Genomic DNA, 23553 nt, shown 5'->3' on the forward strand with positions numbered 1-23553 from the left:
TTAAAAACCTGAGACATTGAAAATGTGCTGCAAATGTTTAAATGAACAGGCTCATAAAGTGGATTGAGAACCACTGGTTAAGTTTTAAGTACTGCTGTCAAGAGTAACATCTGAAGTTGAGAACTGAGTAGTAAAGAGACCTGAGAAGGTGATTTCTGGGCATTTTATCCTAGATTGCAATTATATTCACACCAAAATACTGGATCCATGTCTTGAGATATTCAACAGTTGCATTATAAGACCAGCATGTGAGCTATATTTATTTCTGCTCTACTAATATTATATACTGGACAGAATTGATGGATAATCCACTTTAAGGTAAGACTGTTCTATTTTTTCCCAGATACTACCACTTTGTGTGTCACCTTTATTATGTAACTGGCTAGGACAAACTTTATACACAGAGGAATGTGCTCCTACCACCAGAAGCAACTAAAAAGAGAAAATAATAATAAAACCCCTGAGCATTCATCCAAAACTGAGATGTTACTAAACCTCAAAAATAGTTTGCTGCAAAACCAGGGTGAGCTGAAACTGCTGATTCAACACTTTGCTACTGAATGAAGTGAAAAAAGAAACCAGTACATTTATATCACAACCCTCAGGCCCTGCTCTCCTCTACTGAACAGCCAAGAAAATGTTGGAGGGTTTTTTAAAACAGCAATTTAATACTAATTTCCTCAAGTAAACTCATCCAAACCAAGCTATTGAAAACACAGGGGAGTGTTTGCTTAGGAAGCTTTGGTTTCTACAAGCAGGCAAGAGAATGCAGATATATGCAATTTGAGATTTCAAAAAAGCTTAAGATCACCCTTCAGATTTTTCTGTGGGAACGTGATTGCTTTTGAAATTGTAATTTTATTCCTTGGGAAAAGTGATAGGGAGACACTTTATCATGATCCATCTGTGCTACTGAAACTGGAACACATCAAAAGCAGTGCTGCAGGTAACACAAGTCTTGTCTTGGTTGATATTAAAGTGCTAAAGTTTTAAGTTTTGGCACAGAATCTTTTTTTTCCCTAAGAAAGTAACAGTAGACAAAATAGCTATTATGCAACATACAGGCATTTTGCAAACAGCACATTACATGTATAATAAAAAAAATATCCCAAGTAAAATTTCCAGTTTTTTTTTTTTTTCCCCAAGCAAGATGAGACTTTTAACATAGTATGCAGCTAATTAAAGAAACAGATGAAGTCAGATGTGCACAGAACCGGGTATAATGTACTGGAAATTTAAAGACACAAAGTGCTTCCCTGACTATGAAGCTTGCTTTAGGTAAACTCCATTAATTAAACATTTTTGAAGTTTACATAAACAGAGGCCATATGAAAGGTAAACAAAGAATAACCCAGTTTCTAAATATTGTGATGGGCTCGTCAGTACAAACTTTGTAATGGGGCACATTGTCAAAGACTTGATTTTAAACCCTCAACTTCAATCACAGAATACTGCAAATATTGTCTCTATTTTCATTACTAGATATGCTTTCTTTCCCACACATAGGAGACAGAAATTAGCTATATTGATAAAAATCTTTAGATCAGTTTACATTCTTGAACCCTTGTCCCCAGCCAGATTGCTGCGCCTGAGAGCAGAGCTAAAATTTATACACAGCTACACAATAAAATCCTAATTTTCTAACTTTAGAAAGGTTTGGCAGCCTGCAGGTCACTGCAGGCTACTGGTTTACACTGCCACTGGCTGAAGTTTTATAGCTTTACTCAAGTCACACTTTTAAAAGAATAATGGCTAGTGAAATCATAAATAAGTGGGATTCCACAGCAGGAATGACCTGAAATGGACCTCACTGTACTTCCAATGGCCTGATGTCAACTATTATTAAACTACAGGTTTTATAAAGTCTTCCACTAGACGTCTAGAGTTAAGCCAGAAGTTTTGGCTCTAATACAGGCAGTGATGAAAAACATATGAGTGGTAACAAGTCGCCTCAATATCATTCTGCAGTACTAAGATGGGCTAATCTGAAGCAGCACTTTACTCTGGTATCACCCACGGTGCCAGAAGGATCAAGAAGCTTGGAAGGGGACTTTTTCTTTCTATATGCTTTGCATTTCACAGAACTCACTCTAGCTTCCTTTTGCCCTGTTTTTGGTAATATGAAATAACTGGACATAAGGACCTTAGGTGGATTATCCCAGTGCCTCTGGAAGAACTTCCAAACCTGCAAGGTATGTCCAGTTTGAATACCTATTCTATATGAACAGCAGCAGAGAGTTAAGGTTGGCAGTCACTATGTGCAGATTAGTAATATCAGATAATTTAGATTTAGAAATAGCATTTTTTAAATGGAACATTTGAAAATTTACTTGCTGAAATACTTGTGTGTTTACTACATGTGAGCTGAAAAAAAAATAGAGCTATAGTGAATTATTTAACTGTCAAAGACTTGTCAGAAAAATGTTACAGTTGACCATAACACTTTTTCTCAGTTATAACCATGTATGAAAATCTACTCTACAACAACAACAACTCTTACAGTAATCACTCAGTGTTAACGTTCTGTAATTTGGCATTCAAGTTGGTGGGGGTTCTTAAGTACATATCAGCAAAGTAATTAAAAACAACCCAGGAAAGAATGAACTGTAGATGAACTACAACCTAAAAATCCTCACAGATCATTCAGTAACAAGAGTCAAGCAGCTCTCCATAAAAAGTAAATACTCTGTAAACACAACTTATTTTATAAACATCCTCTTAATTATTACTGCTCAACTTCAATATTGGATTATTTCTGTCAACAGACATTTCTGCAGTAATCTTACTAACAAAAAACCTTCCTCCTGTTTTTCTTCAGCAATTTAAGTAAATCAATGGAGTAGATAAAGAGTTAAACATAAACTCCTTTTATTTCTGGATTGGGACAATGACTAATAGAACCAGAACTATTTTTAAATATAGATTTCAAAACAGTTATGGTCTTGCCTTTCTTTGGACAAAATCTGTGCACAGAGCAATGATTTGTGTTATTAATGAACACAGGGACTTTTCTTTGCCTCTGCAAAGACCACCACTGGGTCATTTAAGCATTTCCTTTTTAGAAATAATGCCATGGGAAATTTGTCTCTGTACCTCGATAACAGGAGTGATTTCTAAATATAATTTAGAGTCTTTTTAAGATTTAAAAACTTCATGTATTAACTCCTTCAGTATCATAACAGACAAGACAGCAAAGTCCACATTGCTGGACTGGTTTGCAGCTGCCAAGCAATTCAGAGTTATTTGTTGTTGGGTCTCTTTATGCCCTCTTCCCACGCCAACAACACAACTTCTGTTCTCACCGAAAGGGATTTTCTTCCCACAACTCATGTTTGGAATTTTCACATCACAGAAATATGGGAGTTTTCCACATAAAATCTCAAGGCTTTTAATCATCTTAAATTATACTGTGACATCACCTGTATTTAATGATTTATAAATTACAAGGAATAGCATAAAAAGTGCCTGTGTTCCATGTGTAGTATGGGCATAGATGACCACATTAGTGAGGATAAGTGTGTCCCAAACAACAGTGCAGTGAATTTTGGACAGTTGCACACCTCAGGAAAGCACCTTAGAGCATCTCTCCATGTGAAGTGCACTCTGCACATTCAGTCACCTCACCTTGGGTGGCTCATGCTCCAGGGAGAAGGTGCTCAAAAGCTTTTTGTGCTCAAGGATAAGAAGGATTGACATAAAGAAGGAACAATGGAGCTTGAATTCACCACAGTCCTTGTCAAACTCATTCTCAATGTTCTGTCTGTTGAAACAAGAATGGACAAAGCCAGGCTTTGTCCAAGTAACAACCAGCTGCTCAGGGATTATTTAACAGAGCACTTAAATCTGCCTAACAGCTTGAATATGTCAGGAATGGCTCCCCCATTGCTCCTCCTTCCTTCTCTTTCCATTTCATGTTCCAGCCCTGTCAACAAGGCTGTTCCACCCTTTCTATTGTGCTGGTTCTTGTACTCCAAACTGACTCAGTTTCTTCATTTGAAAAGAATATGATGGAGTTTTTTGTTGTTCACATTAGATTTGTGCTGCTGTGGTGAGCTCAGCCAGCTCAGTGAGCAGCCTGAAGGAAGAGCTGGTACAGAGAGCTGGCAAGGAGCACAGTCAGGCTCAAGGGGCAGCAGAGGACCATGAGCACAGCTGCACCTACACCTTCTGAAACAGTGTTTTATAAAATCTTCATGACAGTATTTTCAGAAAGATCACTTGGATCTCAGATTTTAGGCTTTTTTAAAATTCTCTTATTCTTGAGGTTTAAGCATGCAAAAAGTTTGTATAAGTTTTCTGAGAAGCACTGCAGAGTCAGAGCAATTTTACAGAGTCATATCAGCACCTATTTACTGGGAGGCTCAAAACCTCAGGCAGGGAAGAACCATTCCCACACCTTCATAAAACTCAGTTCTTTAGGATCCATTCCTTGGCATTTCTTTGGCCTATGCAAACCTTGATGATCATTCCTAACTACAAAGCCAATAATGAGTTCTTAAGGGCAAGATGAGAAGATGAAGCAAGGACTTTTTTTCTTTAAAATGAAAAAAATCCCAACTCAGGTTTCCTTACATAAAGGGACTTGTTTTCAATAGATTTAACTCACAGAACTGATATATGTCACCAGTGACACATTTCAACACTACTTTTCTAGAACTTTGTGCGCAACACATGTTTTTCAAGAGTTCAAATTGGCCACTACTCCAATTGCAGCCTCAATCTTTTAATACTTTGAAAGCCTAATTTTTGGCTATGTGGAAGGAAATATGCAATCCATTTGCTACAGATGCAAGTGTGGGAGCAGATTTTTAGGTTGTTTCATAAGAGAACTTTCTAGCATCAGATCCAAAAGAACATTTTAGGAACATACATGCAAGTTTATCTTTTAGATCCTGTAAAACTACACAGCCTCTCAGAAATTGAGGTCAGCAGGGATTTGGGAAGTCCATGTCCCAAGACATCATCTTGGGACATATGGAAATGGTGTCCCATCCCTGATAGCCCACAGGGCATTTTGGCACTTGGGACCTAAACTGCGAGGGAAGAACAGAGAGCCTGAGAGCTCATGTGTGGCAGCCCAGCCATGAAAGCACTTGTCCAAGAACAAGGAGAACTTGAAAGTCTGAAAGGCTTCCAGCTCCTCATCTCTTAACTGATGGTATGACTAAAGTAGTGAAGATTTTGGCCTTTTTCTGAAGCTGAAATAGAAGACTGAAAAGGCCAAATATTGCAAAGGTGCACAGCCAGAGATGACAACAATTCTCTCCAAAAAAGCAAACAGAGGTTCCACACCTTCTTCCCAGCACTGTTTATATCCAAAGAGTCTTCCAAGGACAGACATTGTAAGGGATTGTAAGAATAACCACAAATTCTTTCTAAGAGCATTGCAAGAGAACATTATTTTGAATACAAAGGAAAATATATGAGAAAAATACATGCGAAGATTCTTTCAAGAGAAAGATCCTTTTACCATCAGTAAAAGTACATGCACTACCTGAATGGGCATGCAACTGAAATATTATGGGAAATATTAAATTTAGCTACATGTTGCTTACCTACAAGATAGAAAGTACTTTGTAATTCTGATTTCAGGCATATATTTGGGGTAAAGGAGTCACTGCATTCTTTTTATGTTATCTGAACACTGTTAGCTTTCTTCTTTTTAAACTCCCTGAAACAGACACAGATACAGGAGCAGCAAGGTAGGCAGGATATTTGCATTTAGTGCTGTTATGAACCCCCTCCAATAAACATCAAAATGACTCTGCACAGACAAAAGTTGTATAAACAAAACCTCATTTTGAATAAGCCAAGTCAAAGCAGAGCACTCCTTTTCCTGCAGTGGAGGACCAATGACAAAATGCCAACATAAAGGCATTTTTCACCTCCAAACAGACCAGCAAGCATTTCATTAGGTGATCGAACAAGAACTGACACCCTTTTAGTATTTCCTTAAAGAGGCCTATAATAGTCTAAATAGAAGTATTTCTATAAACAGGACATGCACAATAAAATTTCCTGCAGCCCTTCTTGGTTTGTGGAGAACATTTTTCGCTTCCAAAAGACTTCTGGAATTGGGATTTGAAGGGAAACAATGTCAAGCTGAGGGCTGAATTGACAACATTTCCTCAGAGTTTGTTGCATCTGAGGCAATTCTTACTATCTCCATTCTCCTCTCTACCTTGTTCTGTAGGAGCAAGGAAAAAAACCCGGACAGAAAAGCCCCAACCTATGTTGAAAAATTCACACACAAAACTACGAGATAGCTTTTCTTCTGGATGTAAATTAAGTCACAGCTTTCCACTGACATGGATTTCTAATAGGCGAGTCCTTTTCAGAGAAAAGAGCCCTCCTCAAACAGAAATCAAGAGAGGATTTGATTTGTTCAGTCTAGAAAATAGAAGTTTTGGGGTGACTGAATTGTGGCCTCCCAGTGCCTGAATAAGCCAACAAGAAAGAGACTTTTTACAAGAGTCTGGAGTGACAGGACAGGGGGAATGGCTTCACACTGGCAGGGAATAGGTTTAGACTGGATATTGGGAAGAAATCCTTCCCAGTGAGGGTGGGCAGGCCTGGCACAGGTGCCCAGAGCAGCTGGGGCTGCCCCTGCATCCCTGGCAGTGCCCAAGGCCAGGCTGGGCAGGGCTGGGAGCACCTGGGACAGTGGGAGGGGTCCCTGCCCAGGCAGGGGTGCAATGAGAGGAGCTTTAAGGTCCCTTCCAAACCAAAGTGCTCTGGGATTTTACAGCTCTGTGAGATGTGTTTGCCTGCAGAGCTGAACTTCTATCCATGGCAATAACAAACAAATGACTGGAACATGGGAAAAGCTCAGGATTGAAAACTTCAGATTAGACTAGAAAGAGTTTAATTAAAGTGTTTAGGAATGGAATACTGAGCATTTAGGAAGTATCCCACTGAGTGAACTTTATGCACTGCTAATCAAGTCCTTCCCAATTTTATAATCAATGCACATAGGTTAATACATCCCACTAAAAATATTTTTTCGTTGAGAACAAATAAAAGAAATCATATTCCAAATTCTGGTAAAGTTTACTATAAAAATTCCACTTCAAAGCTTGAAGCAAATGATGACGTTATTTGTAAACAGAACTAAAATACTTTGATATTATATTAATGCCTAATGAATTTAAGTTAATATTATGGGTAATTTTATAGTATTAATTTATATTAAAAAGATTATTTTTATATCCTTCATATACTAAATGAATCTCAATGTTCACAACAGGCTCTTTTTCAGGACTAGATGGTGTGGCAGTGAGTGAAGTAAACAGTTCAATAGCTTCATTTGCTGCTCGCTATTCACTGATTCTGGCGTTTGCTTTTTTGTTCGTCTGTTCACTTTCCAAGATTGGTTATCCTGATTAAGAAGATATGAAAGAATACACACTCCTCCTCTTCTTGGCTTTGTGCTCTGCCAAATCTCTCACTGGTCCTTCATATTTTACACTGAAGAACATGATGCTCCAAGATATGGAAGATGACGACGATGATGACGATGACGACAATTCTCTGTTTCCAACCACTGAACCCATTCTACCACTGATTCCTTTTGATCTGTTCCCAACATGTCCCTTTGGATGCCATGCTTGGGTTCCATGCTCTGATAGGTAGAGATTGTTGTCCATGATCTCTTGATTCCTTAGATGATTATATTGAATAAATGAAATATTCCTCAGTGACTTCTCCACACCCTTTCGGCAAATTGCTCTTTCAGAGGGTCATCTGATATTATTATTGTGGGCAACAATAAGTGCTCGGTTCCATAAAGTATTACCCCAGCTGGGACTCCACCAAGGAGCACCCGGTAATCATTTGCCAATGCAATGTCTCCTGTCACTGCGCAGGGACATCCATCCTAAAAGTGAGTTCATTATTAATTGTGGCAATTTCAATCAGTGCTCACTGAAGTTTTCCTATCATTCAAGGCAACCAAAAGACTGTGCTCCCACCACCAGCACAGTGACAATGACATTTGTCCTCATCACAGCCCTGCCACCTTCCTGAGCTTCATCCTGGACTCCTCATGTCTTAGAAACAGTCTCCATACATAAACTGTGTTATTATTGTGTTGTTATTATTAAGGAATTAGAAACTTTTGCTGACAGCAGCAAACTGTGGTTAATGTATCTGGTCTACAGATTTCAAACCACTTCACATGAGTGCACACATAGAAAAATCCCACATTAATACACTTCAGCTTTAGATAACTGCAATCTATTAATTAGAGAATAATTGTTAATAAATTGGACAGCATTTAGCATTTAATGCATCAGCATTTCCACTCAAAAGAAAGTTACTGTCCCTGTTGAGCCTTTTCTGCTGATTCAGGATCTCGGATGGCCTGACCTGCAGTGGGTTTGTAACTGAACAGCAAACTGGGATGGGGGAATAATGCTACTGGTACTGACTCATGTTAATGATCTGTGGCACTTGTAATGTGTTATGTTAATGACTTCTGATGATTGTTAATGATTCGTACGATTGTGTAATGACTTCTGGTACTGGTACTGATTGTGTTATGATTGGTATGATTTAGTAATGGTTGGTATGTACTGATTGTGTAATGATCTGGTACTGGTATAATTGTGTTAATGGTTTCTGGTACTGGTATGGATTTGTGTTAGATGGTTTCTGGTACTGTATGTTTGTGTCAGTGATTCTGGTACTGGTACTGATTTGTGTAAGATTCGGTACTGATTTGTGTTAATGACTTCTGGTACTGATTTGTGTTAATGGATTCTGGTACTGGTACTGATTTGTGTTAATGGATTCTGGTACTGATTTGTGTTAATGGTTTCTGGTACTGGTACTGATTTGTGTTAATGGTTTCTGGCACTGGTACTGAAGCACTGGCAGTGGAGACCCCCCTCTGCCCACACCAAGAACAGGTTTCTCAGCCCTGCCATGAGCTGAATGAGCCCTCAGCAGCTGCCCCAGTGCCATGGACAGGGCAGGGCAGAGGTCCAAAGGAGCACTAAGCAGAGAGCCCTGAATCCACAGCCCTGCTCCTCAACAGGGAACCACTGCCCTGGATTCCTGAGGGATCCTTTCTCCAGACACTAAACAGTTGCTCTGCAGGACAAACCACGCTCTGAGGATTATTTCACAGATGCAGAGAGGCCACAGTGAGCAGTCCCCATTAAACTCTCATGGTCAGGGGCAGAAGCAATTCCTCCCAAAACTATCCACATGTTTGTGGTACATTCTTACATAATTAGATTTTCCCACTATCAAAAATTCACTTCTACCCTTTGCTTTATGGCTGCTCATATTTTCTTCCCCACCATATTCATTAACAATCTTATTGTGTTTGGCAGTTAATTTCTTTGGACTTAAGCACAGCACATAATGTTTCTGTTTATGTCACACACTCGTGTAGGTTTGACATCAATTCCTCGCAACATCCCACCAGATACTCGGATGATTGATCTTCAGAACAACAAAATCAAAGAGGTCAAGGAGAACGATCTCCAAGGACTCACATCACTTTATGTAAGCTTGCTATTTCCCAAGTTTCCCAGTTAAAATATAAATGTTATTTCCTTTTCCAATAACATAGATTAAAAGAGTCTAATGCCTGCATATTTGAGAGCTTCCATAGTAAGAAGCAAATACTTTGAGTTGTAAGAACTACTTTCTACAATACTCAGAAAATAGATCTAACCAAAAAGATTCTCAAGAGTTTTCAGTTCTTAGCATGCACAGAAACATTCCCTACATTTTAAAGGCTGCAAGGCAAGTGCTCCTTTTTATCTGCTTAGATAGAAAATAGCAGAAAGAATTTAACCACATTTTCTGAGGGCATTTTCAAAAGAACAGAACATACAGCTAACACATACAGCACTGAAACAAATGCTACAAATCCAGCTGACCTGAACAGAAAACAGAGAAACACTGAATTACTGGAAAAGTCAGGGGCTTTACTCCTAATTTGTTACCATGCTCAATTATACATGTGGTGACAGACTTTGAAACAAATATCCCTGGCAACTGATAAATCTAGATGTTTACAGTATGCAATAATCCCTTTTTATGATGAAAGGAAATGAGAGTCCCAGAGGGCTGGGAAGCAGATTAATTCTGCTTTAGAATATTTGTTTCTATTGGATGCCACCATAGATGCAGGATCCAGATCTAGTTCCACTAACAAATACTGATCATTTAAAATTTTCTCTCTAAAACCCAAATCTGTTCCATAACTGATGGCAAATTAAGTACATTCTATTCTCCCTTAGAAAGACATGAGACACATAAACTAACAAAAAGACCATTCCTAACACAGTAGGAAGGAATTCTCCCCTGTGAGGGTGGGCAGGCCCTGGCACAGGTGCCCAGAGCAGCTGGGGCTGCCCCTGCATCCCTGGCAATGCCCAAGGCCAGGCTGGATGGGGCCTGGAGCACCCTGGCACAGTGGAAGGGGTCCCTGCCCATGGCAGGGGGTGGCACTGGATGGGATTTAAGGTCCCTGCCAACCCCAAATCATTCTGTGATTCTATAAAACAAATCCTTTCATTCATATTTGGCTTCTGAGCAAGATCTGAAAATTTATGAGATGTGTTTATGAATGAGCTTGTTAATTATTATGGCCTAGGACAGGACAGAAAAACAGGAACTCTATAAATTCAGAGTTGGCAACGAAGCATTTCCTATTCTCTTGTGCCTGGGTGCAGAATGGTCTCAGCAGCAAGCAAAAGGTAACTGCACAAACTGTGGTTTATATTCTGTGTAAAAGATCTAAGAGTCTCTTATCTCCAATGACTGAGACAGCCACTGGAATCCATCAGCAATCACATTAAAGACCAGAGTCACCACTTAATTATGTGATAGCTGAGCACACCAAGCTGCTTTGCTTTTCCTGCTCGGTTCATTTGTGGCAAGGCCGAACAACATTTTCCCTGAGAGCAAAGTTTACTTTGTACAACTTGGCTCAGTCCTGGACTCTGCTTAGCAAAGGCACAGATGGCAGCTTGGATTAGGAAGGAGCATTTCCTGTTTATTTCCTTGAGCTAACCTCATTTTTTTTCTGGGAAAAAATAATTCTTGTTTGCTCTACATTTTCCCCCGCACAATTCCTAAGAAGAGATGACTCCAAGAAATAAAAAAGGAACAGAAATGAATAGCTTAAGTATGGAAATGCAGAGATGTGATTTGACATGCAGAATCATTTCAGATAGTGTGTATTTTCCTGTCTGTAGTAACTCCTTACAAGCTCTCTGATAACACATAGCAATGAGGTATGTGTTTAGATTCATGTACTGTACAGAAGAGAGAGACTCAAGTTCACAGGAGCTGGAAAAGCCAAATAAAACATAAATTCATGTGTCATATAAAGATTCTAACATCTAAGAAACTCAGATTAAAAAAACCTTCACTTTTACTTTGCAGCATTATGTTAAAATAAAAGATGAGATTCTGAGTTTTGAGAATCTGCCTGCATTAAGGAACAATAGCAATGAGGTATATAACCCCATACAATCCCACTAAATATTTGAATACAAACATATTATTTTGCCAGTTCTCATGATCCATTGGCACCTTGGCAGCTCTACCTTCAGGTTTATGATCCAGCTTGCAGGTTCTTCTTTGTTTTTCATAATCAACTGAAATGCCCAAAGCATCTACAAAGTGCTGAAGTTTGGTAGGATGGAAAAATAAAATAGTTTAAACACTTAATTGCTAGATTACATTTCAAATTCATGACTTCAAAGTCATAGTCATAACAGTCCTGGATAAATAAAGCTTTCTAATGGCTCTTTCCATCTCTCCTAGGCACTGGCTTTGAACAACAATAAAATATACAAGATCCATCCCAAGGCCTTTCAACCCACAAAGAGGCTACGACGACTGTACTTGTCCCACAACCAACTGACAGAGATTCCAACAAATCTGCCCAGAACTCTGGTAGAGCTCAGAATTCATGCTAATAAGGTTAAGAAAATCCCCAAGGATGTATTTAAAGGAATGAAGTCTCTACATGTTTTAGGTAAGCCTGATTAAGCAGAACAGAAAATGTCTTTACCAAAGATGGAACAGATTATACATCATTTCCATTCAAACATTTCCCCAAGGCACAGCTTCCTCTTAAAGAGATATCCATGCTGTGGGAATGCCCTCCACAATTTAGTTTCTATGTGAAGTTGCTGCAAAGGTCAAGTTTTGGATAATCCTGCAAGCCAAGTAACAAAGCCTAAATTCCCTGAGAGCTGGGACAACCCTCAGAACACACAATCAAAGTTAAACATTAATGAGTGCTTAGAATATCAGAAATAAATTTAAATCAGCTCTTCATAACTTAGTCTAACCTACACAGAATTCCTATGCCATAAATGCTTTTCTTTTTCCCCCTTGGGCAGAAATGAGTGCAAATCCTCTTAACAATGATGGAATAGAGCCAGGGGCTTTTGAAGGGGTGAATATCTACCACATACGGATTGCAGAGGCCAAGTTAACTTCAATTCCTAAAGGTAGGTCTGCTTTCCCTTTTCTAATTTACTTACACCAGTACACTCCTTAATAAAATGCTTTAACATCTGAAGGATTATTCAATTCATAAATTCTTTTCTATTCTCATTACTCACAGACCACCTCTAACCTTTTCTTTTTGAACTTTATATCCAGTTCCCCATCCAGGAGAGTTCATGCACAAACAGCACAAACAGAGTGCAGTGCACACCCTCTCCCTGTCAGCACATCCACTCCTCTCACAATGTCCACACACTTGTCTCAGGTGCAACAATACAAAGAAATTCCTAATTTGATGTCACATCACATCTTTCACATGGCAGCTTCTCAAAAATCCTCACAGAGAAAGGATAAATTCCCTGATATTTGATCAGGGATATAAGGGATGCAAAATTCCTTTATGGATTTAAAATGTAACTCCAAAATGTAAAATTTAATTTTTAATATTTCATGTCACACTGCACGTCAAATACAATGTTCAATGTAGTTTTGCTAAGTAAAACTTAATTTTAATATTTAATTAAATTTGCCATAACATAATACAAAATCAAATCACTTTTTCATACAGAAAAATCCCAACCTTGTAATTGGAGATAAAAAATAAATTAAAACACTAATTTGATGAATCACTGACCTCCACACACTCAAATGTAGCATAAAAGAGTTCAGTATAACATTCCACCTGCTTTTTCTGCAGGTCAGTATGGTACTGAACCAAACTCTTGTGATTTTCCACCACATAAAACTACCAGCTAAGAGAAGAAGGAAGGAAACAAAGCAAAACACTGTGTTCTGTGCTCTAACTCCCAGGGAAACAATGCTGGCCCCTGTATTTATTTCTGATCATTCAGATAAAGAACCTGTTTCTTATTAATCTCTTCCTGTATGCATATACATATGTGTACATATAGATATACAGAAGAGACAAAGAGAACACAAAAAACCTTGTAGAAGAGAACACTAGCAAAACTCTCAACAATAATTAAAGCTAACTCACCACAACTGTTCAGATAACTTTAAAATGAGAAGGTCTCTGTCTGCTGAACAAAAAAAACAAATCAAACCAATCTAATATCAGCTCCTGTCAGTTAGCACACAAAAATATCCCAATGTAAAATGATTTCAGTTTTGTCTTTGCTATAGAGAAATCTCCTATAAAGACATACAGCATGAGATCCAAAATGTGGTGTCAGATACATAAACAAACCAAACCAAACATGATTTCATGGTGAACTCCTTCACCACAAATGCAAGCTGGGTTTGCAGATGCTTCTCTCGTAAATGCTACAATGGCACAAAGATTCAAAAAAACGTAGCTTATAAAAGGTACTAAAAATGTGCAGTGGACAGGTGGGTGGCCTTCCTCTGGATATTGTCACTCAGGCACCCGGAACTGCGGGCTGGAACGCAAACTGGAGCAGAGCCCAAACAAATAAAATTTATTGCAAGGGGAATAAAGGCAGGCTGGGAGCAGCCCCGTCCCTGCAGAGCTGGGAGCAGTGATCCTGTATTGCAAATGGAATAAAGGAATAAAGGATAAAGGCAGGCTGGTGTTGGAAAAAGAAATGAAATTTAGCAAAATGTTTTATTACAGTTTAGTTATGAGTTGTGTGTGTGAATTGGTTTGTTAAAAACAGTTTTGTAGCCGTTGATATGTGTTGAGTTCTGTGTGTAACTTAGCAGGCAGTCTTAGGAACTTAAATAAACATTTGAACCAGGGTAGGAAAGTAAGAAGACTAACCGGTTTGGGGGCAGCATACAATAAGACAAGCAGAAGATTTATGATTTTGCTTGTGAACTAAGGAATGTATTACAAGGAGTATGTCGCTTGGCAAAGGGGCACTGTTTCTTGGAGACTTTGTTATGAATTGCATGTATATAAAAGGAAAACACCTGTATGTGAATTTTGGGGCTCTGATTTGGGGACGCTAGTCCGCAGGCTCCCGGGCCCTTTAATAAAGCACCGCACAAAACTTATCCGAGTTTTGTGTCCTTTATCTATCGGGCAACACTGGGAGCAGCCCCGTCCCTGCAGAGCTGGGAGCAGTGATCCTGTATTGCAAATGGAATAAAGGATAAAGGATAAAGGCAGGCTGGGAGCAGTGATCCTGTACTGCAAATGGAATAAAGGCAGGCTGGGAGCAGCCCCGTCCCTGCAGAGCCGGGAGCAGTGATCCTGTATTGCAAATGGAATAAAGGATAAAGGATAAAGGCAGGCTGGGAGCAGCCCCGTCCCCGCAGAGCCGGGAGCTCAGGCAGTCCCGGGGGCAGCGGGACCCGCCCGGTGCCGGTGCCATCCCCACCGAGGCTCGGGGAACAGCCCAGCACCAGAAACAAACCCAGCCTGGGATGAGCTGCCCTTGCCCTCGCTAAGAGGATGTTGTGGAAAGATTCGCCACCTCCTGGTCCACCAGGCTGGATTTGGAATTTTGGAAATGCAAGAGTAAATATTCTGGCATGGGAAAGAGTTATCAAATAGCACAGTTCTGGTTAGAGTACTCTAAAACCTTTCCTTTTACTCACATCCCAGCAGCTGTGACAGCACAACTGCTACATCATGTAGAAAAAAATTACAGAGCTTCAAAAAACTGTCCCTGGTTCCACAGCCTTTCACTACAGACTCTGAGATAAATGCACAAAACACAGGATCAACATGAAAGTTGTTATAAAGGAAGACAGAAAAATTACCAAATCTTGGAACTCTTGTCTCTCTTAAGTAGCATATGTTTTTCCACAGCTTAGTTTTTTAAAAAGTTGTTATTTAAATCAAATTATATTGATGATTTTCTTCATTAACATACTTATATGTAATTACACGTAATGTAATTACATTATATATAATTTTATATATAGATATTACATATATATGTTATACATATTATAGATATTACATATATACATATATTACATATATACATATATAAAATGTATATGTGTAATATATGTATACATATATATGTATATATATACACATATTTATGCGTACATATTATACATATATACATAGATGTAATATAATTACATATACTCCATTATATGCAATACCAATTTATTTGATGCAGACAACCTCCCCAAGATTATTCTATTGGATTCTTGTAACCCAATTCTAAACACAAAGGAAAGAAGATTTTGGATAAGTTGACTTGTTTTTTTCACACTGTGCATTTTTTTCATCAGGTTTGCCCTCCAGTCTCCTGGAGCTTCACTTAGATGACAATAAGATCACAGGAATTGAAGTTGAGGATTTTAACCGCTACAAAGACCTACAAAGGTAAAATTCCCAGGCTGAATCCTTTTATTTGCTAAAATGTCATGCCCAGCAAGATCTCATTTTTGATACTTCTCTTGTTAATGAGAGAAAAAAGAATAAAAATTGTAGGAATTTGTTAGGAATTTAGAGCAATTTGTTAAGAATTGCTCTAAAAAAGACCCAACTTTAAAACCCAAACACACCTCCAAAGCCCCACATAAGTCTTGTTATTACATGTTTTGCCAACAATCTGCAACAGAAACATAGAATAAGAACAAAATATAACTATCCTAAGTTCTTCTAATTCTTAAAAAATTACTCTTGTAAATACAGCAGTTGAAGGAAACAACAGCTTTCAAATGCAATGAGGTTTAAACAAGAATCTGTGTTTCTGAGGAATGTATCACTGAAATAGGAGAGAAGGAAGTTCTCTTTGTAAAGCTCAGTTAAGAACTCTGAAAATATGGCTGAGCAGGACTGGATTTGGTAACAGAAATTACTGAACAGCCTTTAGACACCAAATTCAGCTTCTGAAGCAATTAGGAAAGAATGGAGAAAAAGGGGTTGGCAGGATGGGCAGAAAGAGCAATTCTGAATGACCTGAGGCTAGAGCAAAAAATAGAAGGAAAATCTGGAAATAGCAAAGAAGGTAGTCCTGCTTAGCAAAAACCTTTATATTTTAAAAATGGGCTACACATTAAAACCACCTTTCTAGACAAGACTTGCTATTTGGCTATTTATTAGAACTTATTACAGTGACTACACTGCAGCTGTACTACTTGGTAAAATGATATGATTAACCTCACAAGCAGCTTGATGTTTATAATTGAAATACTTGCCACTATAATTACAAAAACTGCATGCAAAACTGAACATTTGCTTACATCAGATAACTGATAACTGCTTTAAGCCAATCTTTAAGTGGAGTTTAAATTATGTTAGGTCAATGGTGATTTTTTCTCATCAAAGATAAGATTTCATCATGTTATTCCAGTTCCTTTCTCCCCCCTGTGTTTACTCCTGTGTACTTCAATCTTAAAAAAAAGCTCTTCAATGCTGTTGTGAATCTCAATTAGTCTTTAATTAAATGTTTTTTGTACTATTTCTAGGCTAGGCCTCGGCAATAATAAAATCAAAGACGTGGAAAATGGAAGTTTTGCCAACATCCCAAGTATACGTGAAATCCACCTGGAAAAAAACAAGCTGAAGAAGGTTCCTCCTGGATTACCTGAACTGAAATATCTGCAGGTCAGACACTGAACTTATCAGACAGCTCTGGGAGCTCTGAGTTGTTTGACTTTCCCACTGTCACACTGATTAGGTCACAACCAAAAAGCATAATTAACTGACATGTATATTTTGCCATGACTCTCCTACTGGGAGAGCCTGAAATCATAAAAGTTTATTAAAGAAATAAACAAAATAAAATTGCAGGAACACTTCCTAGGGAAGGAAAAAAAAAAGGACAAGAAACTGCTACACCCAAAAAATGTTTCCAGAAATGAGAATGTAATACTCCTATATTCTTCATTGTAATCAAGAATTATAGTTTTTACTACATCATTATAATTCTTACTACAAGAGAATATAAAATTGCATTTTAGAACCAAATTCTGTAAGAATAGAGTCCAATTCTTCTAAAAACACACAAAATGCCATATGACTTTTCTTTGTGGGAGAGACTGGGGCAGAAGGAAGACTTTTTAACAAAGATTTAATACAAGCCTTAAGGTCTTGTAACTCTCAAGGTCTGCATGGGATTGATGTTTTAGCAAACCTCAGGCACCTACACGCTAAGGAACATTTTCCCTATTTTCATTCAACTCCTGTATTTTGCTGTTCCTACTGCTGCAGGTGGTTTTCCTCCATTCCAACCACATTGCCAAGCTGGGAGTGAACGATTTCTGTCCCACAGGACGGAGGAAGAAGAAAGCTCTGTACAGCGGCATCAGCCTCTTCAACAACCCCGTCAAGTACTGGCAGGTGCAGCCTTCCACCTTCCGCTGCATCTTAGCCAGGAACAGCGTCCAGCTCGGCAACTTCCTCAAGTGACACCCAAGTTGGTTGTTTCAAAAAGCAACTTGTCCAAAGCAGTTTTACAATACTTGAAATTTGCAGGAAAATGCGGATTTTATTCTATTTAACCGTTTACAAAGTATTTGCTATTTCAGAGGTAATGAATTAGAAGCGATATGTTAAGTAGGATCCGTTGTAGTATTTGACAATGTTCAACCTACATTTGAATAATTTAAACAAAAGTCTTTATAGCTTACAGAAGGACTCTTAGAAGTGGAACTGGAAACTGTATTTGATGTTTCCTATTATAGATGTTAAATGCCGTCCTTAATCACATAGTTTGGACATATTCTTTCTTTCAAATCCTAAAAATTATGTGGAAGTGACTTTTTCCACAGTTAGGAAAGAGATACCTAGGTTCTCTCCCAATAAGTGTTGTAAGAAAAGTTGCAAAACCAAAAATTACCAGACTTCAAGGGCAATTCCTTGTGCCATTTTTGATAATGAGCAAAGATGCAATAAAAAGCTACAATATTGTCAGGTAGTTGTCTCTAAGCTAGAAAATATTCTTACAATCTTTTAAGTGAGATAAAGACAAGTTTTATGTCAAGAACAGATGAAAAGTCTTTAAAAACTGTTGGCAATTTTTCCTTTCAACTTTAAGAAGAAAATGTCCTTCAATGTTTTGCTGTTGATAGAATTGGATACAGTCTGAACATTAAAAGTAGGATTCAAGATTTATGATATGCTTCAAGCTTAATAGGAATGACTATTAAACTCCCTTTAGGCCAGCACAAACATTTCTCTTGTATCTATAACAACTGTAATCGTGTTTTCATTTTATTCTTTTCCTCTTTATATTTTGACATCACACGGGTTAAGGATCCCTCCTTAATGGAATTCCCTCACAATTGCCAAAACCAAGCAGCTGGAACTTGCCTGCCCTGCCTTCCTGTGCAGGGCACACAGAACTCTCAATTCTGACAGTACTGTATAAAATGGGTATTTTAGATATCTATTTAGTGTATATTTGCTATTGGGATTCAAAATAAATTAAATAAACTTACAGAATACCTGCATGTGTTTACTTTATCACATGGTTGCTCATGTCAAAATGTTCTGAGATTCCAACCAAGCACCTTTGTGACTCTTCTCTAGACACTTCCTCTAGTGCTCCTTTTTCCAAATCTACAGAGCTTACAGGTCATTTATCAGAGCTGATTTGCACAAAGTCCAAAATCCAACACTTTGGGAAATGGCATAGACTCGTAGAAGAAAATACGACACAGAACTCAATGAATTCCCAATCTCTCAGCCCTCCTACCACCCTCCCAAGTACACCACACAATCAGCATCAAGTCTAATATCTGAGTTCTTTTCACCTGCTGTATCTCCTGGTAGTTAATGTTTTGTTAGCATCACTCTGCTCATGAGACAAACTATGTGAAGAGAGGAGGCAGAGCAGACCTGGGAGGCTTTTACTGAAGAACAATATTTGCAAACAGAAATTCTGTAACACGCTTCAAAGCAGAATAAAAACAAAATCCTAAACAGAACACAGAACCTGAAATCTGCTGGTGACCAAGCATCTTTCTATTCCTGGCTTCTGGAGATGTTTCTAAGGAGTGCATTTCCTAGCAAACACCAACATTCCCTTAGGGAGATACTCCCCTGCCTTACAGTACCATAAACAACTCATAACCATAAGTGCAATGTTAGTAAATACAACAGATAACAGAAAAAAATCATTACATTTTTATGAATCACTGGTTTATATCCTGCTGTACTGGTTACATCATTTCAGCAATGTCAACATCAGCACAAAGGCTGATTTCAATCTGTAGCTTAACTGAAAGAACAAACAATGTTGTATAGTAGATTTTTCTACACTAATTCACTGGTAAGGTTTAAAAGGAAGCACAGAGAATGCAAACAATTCCCTATATAATCAGGGTTAATGCAATGGACAACAGGAACTGCATCCTCGTGCTCTCTAAGCCCATGAATTCTATACAGGTACTTGTGTAAGAGTTTCACCAAATTTAAGTCTGCTACTGAACTCCTACTATAATGGGAAAGCTTAGAAAAAATATAGTAAAGTCCTAAGTCCATACAGTCTTGATCTTCTCCTTCCAGAGCCTTAAAAACTCTCTTGCCTTCTCACTCCTTCCTCTGGCTGTGCATCCAGACTGAGAAACTCTTTCTCCAGTCAGCACCCAGAGATTCATAGAACATTCACAGAAATAACTGCAGCACTACTTTTGAAGAAACTACCTCTACCCTCACTCTTAATAAATAATCTCCAAAAGATTTTATCAACTGCTTAGGCTTGCACCATCCTTCAGGCAAACTCAGCCAGTTTAGAAGTTTAAAAAAAAACTTCATCATCAGTGACTTAAACTACACTGACAATTTTGCATTACAGCAGGTAATTATCAAATGGTTAATTTTAAGCATTTCCTGTAAATTTTATTTTTAGAGAAAAGCAGTCATTTCCTAGATCACCTCAAATTGATAGGATGCCTGTCACTTAAGAGAAAAAAGACTATGCTCAACAACCCTCTACTATTTTCAGATATCATTCTTCAGCTGGCATTTGTAGTAATAATAATTAATAACTTCCACACTTTGTATGTTTGGCCTGCTTTAACACAGACAGGTGGATGTGTCAGGCACACAAGCATTATGATATAAAATGCACCTTACACAATTTCAGCAATGGTTTCTGAACATGGACAGTAATGTAATTAACAGAATAGTAATTAACTGATGATAACACACTGGTGGTCAGTGATCTTCCCACAGAACAAGGCATTTCAGCATTGGCAGATAGGAAGAAAATCTGTCAAGAAATCAATTCCACCTTTACATTCTCTACAAATGTTACAGGGAAAGGAAAGAGGGAGAAAAAGAAACTTGACATAAATCCTTCTCATTACTGATTCCTTGTACAAGTAGCTACATTTGTCTAACAAAAAAATTAATATTTATTCCATCTAAGATTTTCAAACTTTAAAGGGCTTCTCTGTTCTGAAAATCTGCCAGGTCCCTACACAACAGTTAAGAAATTTCACCAGAGGGTGGCAGCCTGCTGCTAGAAATAGAAGGAAAAGTAATTCTAAAGAATAAATGACAAAGGCTGTCAGAGCACTGGAAGAGTCCAGTAAACATCACAAACACTGATTAAGCAGAGGGGCCTGTTTGAGAGCTGCTAAACCCTACTCTACACCATTAAATTACCAAGGGATGATGAAATAGTCTCATTTTTCGAAGTCTTCTCCCCATCCCTTTTCCCAATACCAACCCACTTAATGCAGCACTTCAAATACAGCAATAGAAAGAATACTGCAGCATTAGTAGAGAAAGAGCAGCAAACTTAATAAGATACAAAAAGTTTAAAGAATATAAGATACTACTAAATCATTATTTCAACTTTCACCATCAGCTGTGGCAAATATATACAATGTAAATCAAAACATACCTTCAATAAAACACATTTTCTTTCCTATGACCTAGGTGCTTTCTCCTGCTGCTAGACTGAGTTAAAGAAGATGAAGAAGTGTTTATTTTATTTCCTTTTTCAAGTATTGATAGTGTCTTCCTGCTCTGCCCAGGATGGAGCCTGCAGGAATTCAGTGTATCAGACAAGCTGGCTAGAAGGGTCAGGAAGGATGGACAGAGAAGGAGCACAGCTTTTGGATCTCACTGCCTGATCCTAAGAACAAGGAGTTGCAAATTGCTGAAGGCACGGTGAAGTTTGGGTGGATGAGCAGGCAGTGAGGGGGCTGACATGGCTGGAAGGCAGGAGCACAGAGAGGCCCGTGGTGAATTCCAGCTGGAGGTCAGCAAGTGCCAGCACAGGGCTCAGTGCTGGCTCCAGCCCCGCTCCCAGCTCCATCATCCACCTGCCTGACAGGGCAGAACCCCTCACAAGGTCACTGCTGCCTCATATGTGACTCTCTGGGGTTATGCTGCAGGAGAAATTGAAATAAACAGGGCCAGGAGACTTCTTCTCCTTTTTAATGCCTTTATGAAAAGTGATCAGCTCAGGATGGGGCGGCTCGGCAGGGCTGCAGTCCCCGTCACGTCTCCCAGGGCGACTCAGAGGAGGAGGATATGGCAGCTCTGTCCACCAGGGGCAGAGTTGGGGATCCAGTCCTCGTGGGAGCCTTTAGGGCGTGATGTTCCCGTCAAAGATCACTTCTCTCAGTGTCTCAGCTGCCCGGTCCCGGCGTTGGGACGACTCTCTGCTCAGGGCGAGAGGGGCTCCGCATCTCTGCAGGCTCAGCACTCAGCTCCTCATGTCCAGACACCACTTTAGTCTCTCAATTCTTATTTGGCTCGTTGTTTTTGGGGTTTTCTCGTTGCATTTTGGAGTCGAGGTCCCAAAGCCCCCCCCACCCTCTCAGGTGTCTTCCCTATGCTGTAAGAGAGCACAGCCTCCGGGAAGGGCCATCACCCCACCCAGCGCCTTTACTAATACAAAGAGGAGATAAGCCTCAAGACCGTGATTACAATAACAAAGCACTAAGAACCCTGGCAGAGACAGATCTGGCTGCGTCTCTGTAACTCTTTCTCACAAAAAAAATATTAACCGAATTTTTGTTCATAACAGAAATGGCCAGCAGTGTAGTTCAGCTCAGGGAAGCCCAAAATCCTGTCCCTGGTGAGGAATAACCCCCTGCACTGGTGGCTGATGGCTGACCCGGACAGCAGCTTTGCAGGAAAGCATCTGTGGGTGCTGCTGGACAAACTGAACATAAGCCAGCAATGTGTCCTTGTGGAAGGATGGCTCCCTGTGAAAAGTGCATATTATATGGCTCTAGCAGATATTTACCACATGTATTTTGATATATTGATCAGTAGTGATGTATTAACATTTTAATAATATGATAAACGTACTTTTGTAGTTAAAATAAGAACTATGTTAGTGGGATTTTTTAAGAAAGGAATGAAGGACTCACACCAGATAGCAGCCCCAGGACACCTAAATCTTTCAGAGGAAAAGAATTTATTGTCCTCTTATCAGAAGAAACGAACTTCTTCCTGCCTTGAGGGTGCTGTTAGGATTAAAAGAAAGAAGGTGGCACTGACCAGACAGAATCCTGTATTTGAATGGAATTGATGCATCATGTACAAAGTGTATGAATATGCAATGGACTGTTGTTTTTAAGGGTTAATCCTTTGTTAATGTGGGTGCTTTTTCAGGCTCATGCTGCCCAGAAAAGGTACCCGGACGTCCATAACTCTTTGTCTTTATTGTGTCATATTGTCCTAACTCAATTTGTCCAAATTATTATTACTCTAATTGTATTACTATTTATATAACCATTTTATTACTATTAAAAGGGAAAGTTTGGCTATTTTAAACATAATGGAAATTTCCAGAATGTTTCATGAGTATCCCATTAGGAATTCCTGCACCTGCATTTCCCAAAAGTGAGTGAAATGACTCAGACCAGAGCAGTTGAAAAATATAAACCAAGAAGTGCAATTTTTAACTCTTCATATCTGTTTGCTAAAGGAGCAAAATATCTCAGGTACCTAAACCAGGTTGTGCATAGAAAATCCGATATGACTTCACTGTTAAGCAATTTTAGAATCATTTAAAGTAATCTCAAAAGGCATTTACCCACGTCCTAAAAAGAAACGGCTGTTATCTCCTGAAGATACTCATTCCATATTCATTCAATTGCCAGTTCAAATATTGCACTATTTATCCAGAAAAACTATGGTACACCGCAACAGACAAAATAAACATTAATATTTCAATTTCATTTTGATGAGAATTTAACAGCAGCATG

At 38.8% G+C, this 23553-nt stretch overlaps 2 protein-coding genes across 3 annotated transcripts in view; one reads left to right on the top strand and one right to left on the bottom strand.

Annotated features, from left to right (window-relative positions):
* CENPP (centromere protein P) overlaps nucleotides 1-23553 on the bottom strand; it is a 116055-nt gene that overhangs the window by 44386 nt on the left and 48116 nt on the right. The window lies entirely within an intron of this gene.
* Nucleotides 1960-18840, top strand: ASPN (asporin). Its single transcript, XM_064723918.1, has 8 exons — nucleotides 1960-2192; nucleotides 7369-7627; nucleotides 9398-9513; nucleotides 11791-12004; nucleotides 12375-12485; nucleotides 15661-15754; nucleotides 16843-16981; nucleotides 17588-18840. The coding sequence occupies exons 2-8, from the start codon at nucleotides 7393-7395 to the stop codon at nucleotides 17783-17785; spliced, it is 1107 nt and encodes a 368-aa protein (XP_064579988.1). The 5' UTR covers nucleotides 1960-2192; nucleotides 7369-7392; the 3' UTR covers nucleotides 17786-18840.

The sequence above is a fragment of the Zonotrichia leucophrys genome, chromosome 12 (genome assembly GCF_028769735.1).
Source record: "Zonotrichia leucophrys gambelii isolate GWCS_2022_RI chromosome 12, RI_Zleu_2.0, whole genome shotgun sequence".
Classification (NCBI taxonomy): domain Eukaryota; kingdom Metazoa; phylum Chordata; class Aves; order Passeriformes; family Passerellidae; genus Zonotrichia; species Zonotrichia leucophrys.

Coding starts and splice junctions, on each gene's coding strand:
- ASPN (XM_064723918.1), top strand. CDS start 7,393: ATGAAAGAATACACACTCCTCCTCTTCTTGGCTTTGTGCTCTGCCAAA. Junction 12,005..12,374: donor GAAGTCTCTACATGTTTTAG/GTAAGCCTGATT, acceptor CCCCTTGGGCAG/AAATGAGTGCAAATCCTCTT. Junction 12,486..15,660: donor GTTAACTTCAATTCCTAAAG/GTAGGTCTGCTT, acceptor TTTTTTCATCAG/GTTTGCCCTCCAGTCTCCTG.